The following is a 10,008-nucleotide window of genomic DNA, read 5'->3' as shown; positions in this document are numbered from 1 at the left end:
TGGCCAATAAAATTCTATTCTATTCTATGAGGTACAACACTTAATGATTGTCATAGGAGTCAAATGATTTCAGTTTATTAGTAATAATTAAAATAAGAAAAGGTGGTTCTGGATGAGCCTTGGATCCATTGAGTATTTTATATTCATCGCCCACCTTCCAAATCTTCATTGATATGTTTATACCGCACCTTAAATACCTCAAGAAGGCAAAAGTAATTTTCCCTCCCCCTAATTTCCTCACAACCACACTAGGAGGTGGATTGGGTTGAGAGAGTGATTTAGCTTAGCCTATGCAAGGCAGGGTTGCAACTCACTCGCTGAGGTTTGTGAGTTGATGGTTTAACCACAACAACCATAACTGGCTCTCAGAGTGAAAACCAGTTCAGTACAGTATTGTAATTAATTACTGCTTAGTCATTTTGTTTTTGTCTTAGCTTTTTATAGTTCTGCAACCATAACTTGATGACCCTTCCTTAATTTATATGCATAGTCTTATTTTAGATAGTTTGCCTGTGTTCTATGAGCTTTCTATCTGAATTAAAGGGATCCCTTCATTTTATTGAAAAAAAAACCGAGAACCCTGTGAGGTTGGTTGGGCTGAGAAAAATTGACTGACCCAATTGCAGTAGTTGGGTTTTGTTAAATCCAGGTATCCGCAATGCTAAACTAGTACTTTAGGCTTTACAATTCATTACTTTAAATATAAAAACAGGGGTGAAAAATTGATTTATTATGACTACTTTTATTGTTACAATTTTGAGGGGGGCAATATAGAACCCCCCATGTGGTAATTTGCTATATAGAGAAGAAGAGGTGTTCAAGTTTTTTAAAAAAAACAAACAACAAAACTAAATAGTTTACTTCTTAAAATTCTCATTGCTTCACTCTTTTGTGTAAGGTATAAATTCGGTTTATTATCCATAACATTTTCTTGTTGTGCAAGTATTCTATATTGTGTAGCATTGCATTATAATTATTTTTTCGTTTTATTTATTTGTATCCTGCCTTTGTTATTTTTACAAATAACAAAAGGTTGCACATTTTTCTCCTTCTATTTTTCCCTACAACTATCAGCCTGTGAGGTGAATTGGGCCGAGAGAGAGTTATGTACAGGGTAATAAATGGATGTGGTGTGTTGAAATATATTTTGCCTGCAAGAATATGAGTTATGAAAAATTACATATTTTTTTATTATTCTAGCTCTGCTAGCAATACGGTGTGAAAACAGCTTTGTTATACTATTTGAATCTACAAGAAATCTTTAAACTTACCTGTTCTCTGAGCTAAGAATTTGCTTTTACAAAGTATGAGAATTAGGAACTTGGTTATAAAAGGGTCCTGAAAATCTCAATTGTTTTGTGTTCTCAGTCTCATTTAGTACTCAAATATTTTGCTTTGCAAAATCAAAGGATACATATAACACTACCTATATTTCAAAGCATAGGAAACTTTCTCTAACAACATATTGTAGATGAATAAAAATGATAATTTAATCTCCTAGGTATTGAAATTGCTAAAGAAAAAGGAGCAAGGTATCGACTCGGCCCAGAACTTGAAATTTGGTTAGTAATTCCCAACTTGTTTGTATAAACCAGTAACCCTCAACCTTTTAGGGATGCTGAGTACATTTCAGATTTTGAAATTTATAAGATGGCTATTGGGGGAGGTGCTTACACAGTCGCAAAATTCCTATTGGAGAGACCTAATTAGATAAATGGAGCCAATTGGTCAAGATACTATCTGGCACCCTGTAAGCCTCCACCCCAAGATTTATTACCAATTTTTATTAACTCAGCCTTTCTTTGGCCATACAGCCACACCTCTAATCTTAGCACTGAGCTGCACCTGTGCATTCTTATTTATTTAACAACATTTGGAATCCAGAGGTATTTATGGAAATTAAGATGTTAGAGGCTTGTACTTTTCAACATGCATTTTCTTTTCCTTTTTTAAATGAAAAATGAAGTGGGGCATAAAACCTGATAGATCTCAAGAGGGCTATCTGGAAATATGAGGGATATAATGTACTTAAAATCTATTTTATTCCATTCAATGTAACAAAATTAGTATCTTCTTTTTATAGAATGGTTTAGAATGGTTCATTGTGGTAGTTAATTATTTAATGGTAGGGGTAAGATGTATAAATTTATCTTTATATAATCAGAAAAAATCATATGGAAATTGCAATACTGTAGTTTGGTATTGGAGGTGTATTTCAAGACAAATTATTAGAAATGAGATTTTAATTAAAAAAAGAATCAGTCAATATTATGGTATTCCAGATGTTGGTAGACTATAAATTCCATTCTACTAGACCATGGATGAATTCTATAAGGGGATCTGGTTTAAAATGAGGCAATATGAGACTAATTTCCCAAAAGGAACATTGCTTTTAATTACATCCACATTAGCAAAAGTTTGATACCAAAATTAGACCTTTCAATTCATTCATATGAATTGGCCATTCATTTATATGGCCAAGATCACAATCAGGGGCTCTATAACATAACAAGGAAGTGAACTGTAGTATTTACAGATAGGTCGCAAACAATGGACTTTGGAAAAGCAAGATCGGGAGTAACATTAATCTTTTTCAATCCTAGAGACTTTTTGCAAAAAATTGCAACACTTACCACCTCTGCGATTTTCATGATCTGACTGAAAAACATGATAAAAGATTGTTCAACCAGGTCTCACAAATAAAAATGAAGTCGAACACGGACATGTTCAAGAGCAGAAGAAATTCAGACATTTTGTTTGCAAGGCTTATTGCATTAAATAATTTACACATTAAATCAGTCAGAGTGGACCTTAAGGAGATGGGGGGCATGCATACCTAACACTTGTGATTTCATTCAGATGTTTAGTGTATTTTCTTATAAACTGTCCAGAGAGTTTTAGTTATTATTTAGTTATTTTAGTTTAAATATTTTAGTAATAAGAATAAAATGGAAATAGTAATCCAGCAACATATTTTGTTACACCTTACTATTTTCTCTGAAACATGAACATATTTAAATGTGTAGACATATATAAATTAATTCTGCATTATTATTATGTACATAAGGTGAATGAAAGTACAGTACTTCTATTGATATATTAATTTAGAAAAATGCAAATAAACTGTGATGTTTTGTTGTAATTCATTTCTCTTTTTATTTTATTTTTCAGTGGTTATGGCTGTGCAGATCATTATTATGAATCCGATATATTGTTACATTCATTTCAAGTTTTGGCTAAGCTTTTGGAATTTCCTGGCACTCAGGACATAATATGTGATGTTGGGATGTAAGTGTGTTATTACTTGACTGCACAGTGAGACATTTATTAGGAAAGATATGCCAGCAATGTTAGCTTCTAACGAAGTTAGCTAGTTAAAAGATTGTTTTCTTTATGAGATGAACATTTCAAGTATTATCTTTCTTCAAATATATGTTAAAGGTAGAAAAATGTTATATCAGGTACAGTATATAGTTTACCATGAAAAAGGTAGCAAAGCCAGACCTAGTTAGTACTTTGATAATCAGGAAATTCCAAAACTCTTGTTTAGACAGGAAGTTTAAAAAGAATTAATGCAAAAGACTGTGGCAAACCATTTCTTATTGCTGCCTAAATGTTACTGTCCATGTAGTCATCTCAGTTTGAGAGAATTTTTATTTTCAAACATGAAAAAGGTAGTAATGTTGGCAATCAGAGTCCAAGCTTTAGGTAAAATTTTGTAATCTACAATATCGCAGAATTAGGAGAGTCAGATGTTGAGATTATTTGTGCTTTCTAGATTAAGGTGCCTAGTGCTGTAAGGGTTGATAATATCAGTATTCTGATCATTGCAGTAAAACATAAAGAGATATTTTAGAAGAAAACCAATTAGTATTTTAAAGTGCATTGGAGGTTCAAGGAAGAATAAGATTTACAGTAGACCACTTGATGAAAAGCTATATTTTCAGTAGTAAACATGTGAAGACTGTTTTATAATAACAAACAAGATAGTTTAAAAGATTAACATTTTAGTAAATAAAAATAAAATGGAAACAGTAATCCAGCAACATGCTACTTATATACAATATCCTACTTGTATACAATAGATGGCAGTAATGCCAACAGATATTTTGCAATATTTTGTAATAAACTCATATTACAATATGAGATTGAATTGAAATGAAGAAATGAAAAATATTTCTTGCACCTGGTAAGAAACAAAAATTTGAATGCAATCCAAAATCATATATTTTATATTCTTGAAAAGAAAGAATCCAATTTTAAATAAGGAAATGTATAACTTAATATCTTTATTTCTTTAGGCCTATTATGCACCGGAATGTTCGTTACAACTGTAGAGTAATTTTTCTAAACAAGTAAGTAATTAGAAATACTGTTTTGTAAGCTGCCTAGAGTCACTTGATTGAGTTGGCCAGCTATGAAAATCAATCAATCAATCAAAAAACAAACAAACACTGTCTTCCATCTTGTCCCGTGATCACAGATAGTCAAGCTCTGCCTGGAACTGATAATCTGAAGCCTGAGAAAAATTGGGGTTGAAATAATGATGCTTTTAATGCACATACTGAGACTTTTCACATTAAGAGAGGGAGAGAAAGTAGACAATGTCACCGTGAGAATGGCTGGAAAATAGCAGGGTAAAGGAAGGAAAGGCATTTTGCTAATCATGAGAAACTCACAATTCCTTGTTAGGTCCAAAGCAAGCTCCCCCGAATGGCAGCAGGGACAATGGCCATTTTAACAGTCACAACCTGGAACAACCAGGATTGTAAGATTTGTGCTGGACTGGATCGTGGATTAGAAGAATCTAGTGGATTAATTTGTATTTTGACTACTGATGTTATTTACCAGAACATTTTATGAGACAAAAGAAGAAAGGTGATGGGGGGGGGGGGGAAGAAGGAAAGTTAAATAAGACTTTAACATTTGAACAATTGGGAAGATATATAATTGGAAAACTATAAGGCTATAAATCACTAAAGAATTTTAATACCTGGGTTTTGGAAGTACATGTACATAATTATGGGATTGATGCAATTTTATTTAGCAGGATTTTTTAAATATTGAAACATTGGAGCTATAGAAATATACTGAGTAATTTTTATTAAATTGTTATAAAATGGATTTACAGGGGATGATAGAGGCATATGAAGAAATATTCTTGATGTTAAAAAGTGTGTGTGAATCTTTTAAAGAACAATAAGCCAGGGTAGCGCAATGGTTAGAGTACAGCATTGAAGGCTACTTCAGCTAGCTATAGTTCAGCAGTTCAGCTAGCTGTAGTTCACAGTTCAAATCTTACCACCAGCTCAAAGGGATTTTGAGATACACTGCTGAGATTTATTAAATATTGTTAATATTTAGCTTTATTAGTAACCCTACACATTTGGAATATTCTGAAATATAGTAATTCTTAAAATATTAAATATTAGTAATTTAATAGGGGATAACAAATACAAAGAATTTGTGCAAAGAAATTTTGTGTTTAAATGAATTAGTGGGAAAAATGATAAAGAATTATAAAGAGAGAACAGTATTGTTGAAGTTGGAAGATTTAGGATTACACATACTTATTTGTATTATTGTTAGTGTTTTTTAAAAAAGATTTGGCTCTGTCAGTGCACTATCCAAAAATATTTATGAAAAGAAAACTGCAAATAAAACATGTTTTTAAAAAAACAGAGAGGGAGAGAAAATTGAAATGTGGGAAAGAAAGCTGTTGTTGGAGTTTTTGAGAGATGGAGAAGGAGATAGCTGGAAAAGCAAGATAAATTTAGGCAGCTTTGAAAACTGGAGTAAATAATTTCAGCCTATTAGAGACTTGCATGAGGCTTTAGAGCAGGGGTGGGCAATTAATTTCGCCATAGGGCCGCATGAGAAATTGGGATGGTTTTAGAGGGCCGGACTAATATAATTAACTCAGTTCTACCCAATACTGTATATTATTGGGTAGAACTGAGTTAATTATATTATATTTATTTATTTATTATTTATTTATTCGATTTTTATGCCGCCCTTCTCCTTAGACTCAGGGTGGCTTACAACACGTTAGCAATAGCACAATTATATATTACTGTATATTATATATTATATATATAATTATATATTACCCTATACTGTATATTATATCTTGAACACCTGGTTCTCATCTAGAAAAATTGGACCAACCTCCGTGGGCCGGTCACAGACAGCGGGCGGGCCGCATCCGGCCCTTGGGTTGCATCTTGCCCAGGTCTGCTTTAGAGTGTCCAACAGAACAAACTGCTTTTAAATAACTTAAAAGACAAGGAGGTGTTTCTTTTGCAGGAGGCAAAATATTTCAGAACGTTGAAGCAACTCCAGAGAAGGCACACTATCCCCCTACATAACTTTATATGCAGTAGGGATTCTAAGTAGTCTGCCATGGGACAGATCCTGATGAAGTAAATGGTTCTGTAGATATCTGGGCCTTTATAAGTGACAACCAACTTTTTGAACTGGACACAATTAGCAGACAGGAGAGAGAGACACAGAGAGAGATCTCCACTGGAAAATGGTTCTGTGCCAGTATTCTTAAATTATGTTGTCCAGAACTAGATGTAACCAGAAGTATGGCATGGCTAGAATCAAGGCTTCTTGTTATAATTATGTTCACATAGCCTAGATTTTTTTTTTTGACTCTCTTTCAGTGGATTTGATATTTTTCAAATATGGTAAGTTATGATTTAAAACAAGTCTCTTTTTTCTTGTTTACATAGTATATGCTTGTAATAAGTTTACTTTTTGGTTTGATCAAGAAAAATTCTTCTGATACGGCCGAAGATAGCATTAGCAAATTCTGGAAACTATCGAGAAATGAGATGGTTCACTCCTTGGAATAAATTACGGTAACTTCTCTTCCTTATATAGGTTTCTATCCAAATTAATCTAAACATTTGGGTTGTCTTTAATTTTTGCCACTGTAAATCTGCATGAAATGATTATTCAGAAGACATTGCTATTTTAGAAAATGTTTAGGATATTAGCATCCCTGTATTCTATGCCATTATTGATAAACATGTTAAATGATAGCAGATCTGCAATAATATAATAGCTTTGCAAGACACTGTAGATTCTAATAGTTTTAACTTGCATAGAATAATGTAAACAAACTTTGACTACATTATTCTATGCAAACAATGATAACTGAGATCTGGTTGTGCTTGTGGCATTATAGGAGATTTTCTCTAGTTTATAACAGTATGTGCTCATCCATCTCACTCACTTTTGATGGATCTAATTGGGTTAGCTTCCCATGGCTCCTCACAGCAACTGGTCTCTTCCTACAGAGCAACCTGCCTGGCTGGTAATAGAGGTGTTCCACTCAAACCATCTGTCTATATAGAATTTGTTTGCTATGTGGAGATGTTTCAATATGGTGCTGAAGGAACCTGTCAGCTGCACCTCTAGGATAGTAATGTTGTCCACAAATGGCTTACAGTGAGTTGTGAATGATCTAAGGGCAACACTTTTTATCCACTGAAAAAAAGGGTACATTTTGCAGATGATGTAGCACTGAACTTCAAAAAACGTATTCTACATCCCCCAAATTCCATCTGCCATTTTGTGCATGCACAGTGCAACAGAAATAAGGCCCAAACTGCAGAGATAGAAAAACCTTTATGATCTTACCAGGATTTGATCTTTAACAAAGATATCCCAATTGAGGGCAACAATACTATAGGTAAAGGAGTCACCTGTCAGAAATTTTAAAATCCCTAGGTAATATCATAATGCAGAAAGTAGACCTCAGGTAAGAATGCTGAGTCATTCAAAGGCAGTTGAGTGTGCAGCAACCTAGCAATTATGTGAAAAGTATTTAACTAGGCAAGAGCTCCCGGCTCTTTTTCTCTGTTCACTGTTATCTGTGTGCTGTTGCTGTTTGTGGAAGTATGCTTTGAAGAAGCTGTAACACTGTAAAAGTTGGTTCCTGTGAGTTATTGAACTAAGATAGTTGTAGCAAGGTACTAGTAAGATACTAGTTTATTGTATGTATAGTATAGACAGTAGTAGTAATAGTATAAAGAAGTAAATATATTTTTCCACAACTTCCTACTGCTGCTCTGTTTCATTGAAGACTTCAACTCCATTTCTATTGGTTTGTGGCTGGCTGGTTGAGTTGGTGGGCTGGCTGGATTGGTTTGCTCCTTCAGCACAAACAGTCTAGCTCCCGCAAATGCAAGCTCTGATATCACCTTGCAAAAACTGAACAGTACGTACTTAAGAATTACAGGGAAGTTGCATATGGTATTACCCGAAAGTGTTTGAATTTCTTTTTCTTTACTAGGCAAGTAGAAGAATATTTTCTTCCAAGAATGATCCAAGAGATTACATCTCAGGTAATATTCCTTTATCCTGGATTCAAGAATGTCATTTTCTGAAAGACTAGGTAAATGGCTGAAAGGTAATCCAGGTCTTTCCTCTCTGGGAATTCTTAGAGTTGTAGGCTAAGTACTTGGGGAGACACCAAGTTAGATTTTCTTAGCCTCTTTGGAATTGCAATTGTATAACCAATAATTTTTAGTCTTGCTTCATTTCTCTTAACTTTTATTTTGTTTTATTTTATTTTATTTTATTTTATTTTATTTTATTGATTGATTGATTGATTGATTGATTGATTGGATTTGTATGCCGCCCCTCTCCAGAAACTCGGGGCGGCTAACAGCAATAATAAAACAGCATATTGTCATGGATCTTTTAGCATTAAAGAGTGGGATTGATTTATTATGGCACACTGACGCCACTGAAAAAATGCTGCCTCCCTCACTCTGTTTTGCGTGCTGAACTTCCTCCAAGGTTGAGTTTCAGTTGCAGCACTGCTCTTTTCCAGGTGAGAAGGGTGACAAAAAAAAAGATCTTTCGAGAGTTTCTCCTCGCATCTTGGGGGGAAGCAATTACAGTACCCACTTCTGTTGGATCAGGCAGGCATTTTATTTCCCCGAAGTTTTGGGAGTGGAGCCATTATTGCTCTGCAAACCTCCCCCCAACTTTCTTGCCCCTCTTGAAAGCTTCATGCGGGAGGAAAAGTGAGCTATGCACACACATGCCGCTTGCCGAGGTTGGAAAACATTGCCACATGTGTGTGTGTGTGTGTGTGTGTGTGTGCAGCTCACTTTTCCTCCAGCATGAAAAGTTTTCCAAGGAGGGCAAGAAAGTGGGGATGGGGATGGAGGGTTGCAGAGAAATAATGGCTCCCCTCCCCACCCCAAAACTTTGGGGAAATAAAATGGGACACAGTTGCGCCGCCCCAGAGGTCAGCAGAGATCCCATGCCGGCCTGGCAGGTAAAGAGAAACAACCTGTGGCTATAGCCACAGCTCCTCCTCCACCACCACCTTGCCTCTTTCCCTCGCTGGGTGAAGTAAGCCGTCTCCTTCCATCTGCTCGTGCTGGAGAAGATTGGTCGTCCAGAAAAGTAGCTCTCGGCTAGAGGACTGCGTGACAAGGCTGCTCCTGAGGGGGCATTGTTTTTCCAGACTTGCACATGGATCCTGGGCTTCCGAGGCGGGCATCTGAACTGGGGGCAATGCTGGCAGGGACCCCGGGAGGAACGCCCACCGCCGGGCAGGCGAGGCAGGGCACACGGCAGCAGCTTCGGAGAAACGGATGGTCATCCCCTCAACGCATCCAGCCGGCATAGGAGCACGCAGGGCAGCTTCAATCATCCGGCGGGATGGGGATTGGCTCCATCAGCCTCCACCCCAATTTCCCGCCTTCAGGGGGCGCCTTTGGGAGGGCGCAGCGGTCGGCGAAGGTGCTCCAAGCAGAGGGCACCAGCTCTGGAATTCCTGAGCTGAGGCAGCTTTGCTCTGAGCGCCTTCGCCAACCGCTGCACCTTCGCCAACCGCTGCGCCCTCCCAAAGGTGCCCCTGAAGGTGGGAGATTGGGCTGGGGCTGATGGAGCTGAGCCCCATCCCATCAGATGATCGAAGCCATCCTGTGCACTCCTCCGCCTGCTGGATGCATTGAGGGTATGCCCACCTGCTTCTCC

The 10,008-nt window shown here is 36.5% G+C and overlaps 1 protein-coding gene across 2 annotated transcripts in view; it reads left to right on the top strand.

Annotated features, from left to right (window-relative positions):
- The window catches only part of NADSYN1 (NAD synthetase 1), a 40,499-nt gene that overhangs the window by 983 nt on the left and 29,508 nt on the right, over positions 1-10,008 (top strand). For both annotated transcript variants that reach the window (XR_011559892.1, XM_070761715.1), the window contains exons 2-6: positions 1,502-1,562; positions 3,172-3,288; positions 4,302-4,355; positions 6,777-6,866; positions 8,306-8,357. Coding sequence is in view for 1 of the 2 variants with exons in the window: in XM_070761715.1 (XP_070617816.1) it covers positions 1,502-1,562; positions 3,172-3,288; positions 4,302-4,355; positions 6,777-6,866; positions 8,306-8,357 (374 nt within the window). In the remaining variant the exon portion in view is untranslated. The remainder of the gene's footprint in view (positions 1-1,501; positions 1,563-3,171; positions 3,289-4,301; positions 4,356-6,776; positions 6,867-8,305; positions 8,358-10,008) is intronic.

This window comes from Erythrolamprus reginae, chromosome 1 (genome assembly GCF_031021105.1).
Source record: "Erythrolamprus reginae isolate rEryReg1 chromosome 1, rEryReg1.hap1, whole genome shotgun sequence".
NCBI classification, from domain to species: domain Eukaryota; kingdom Metazoa; phylum Chordata; class Lepidosauria; order Squamata; family Dipsadidae; genus Erythrolamprus; species Erythrolamprus reginae.
This window is presented reverse-complemented; position numbering and strand designations above follow the sequence as displayed.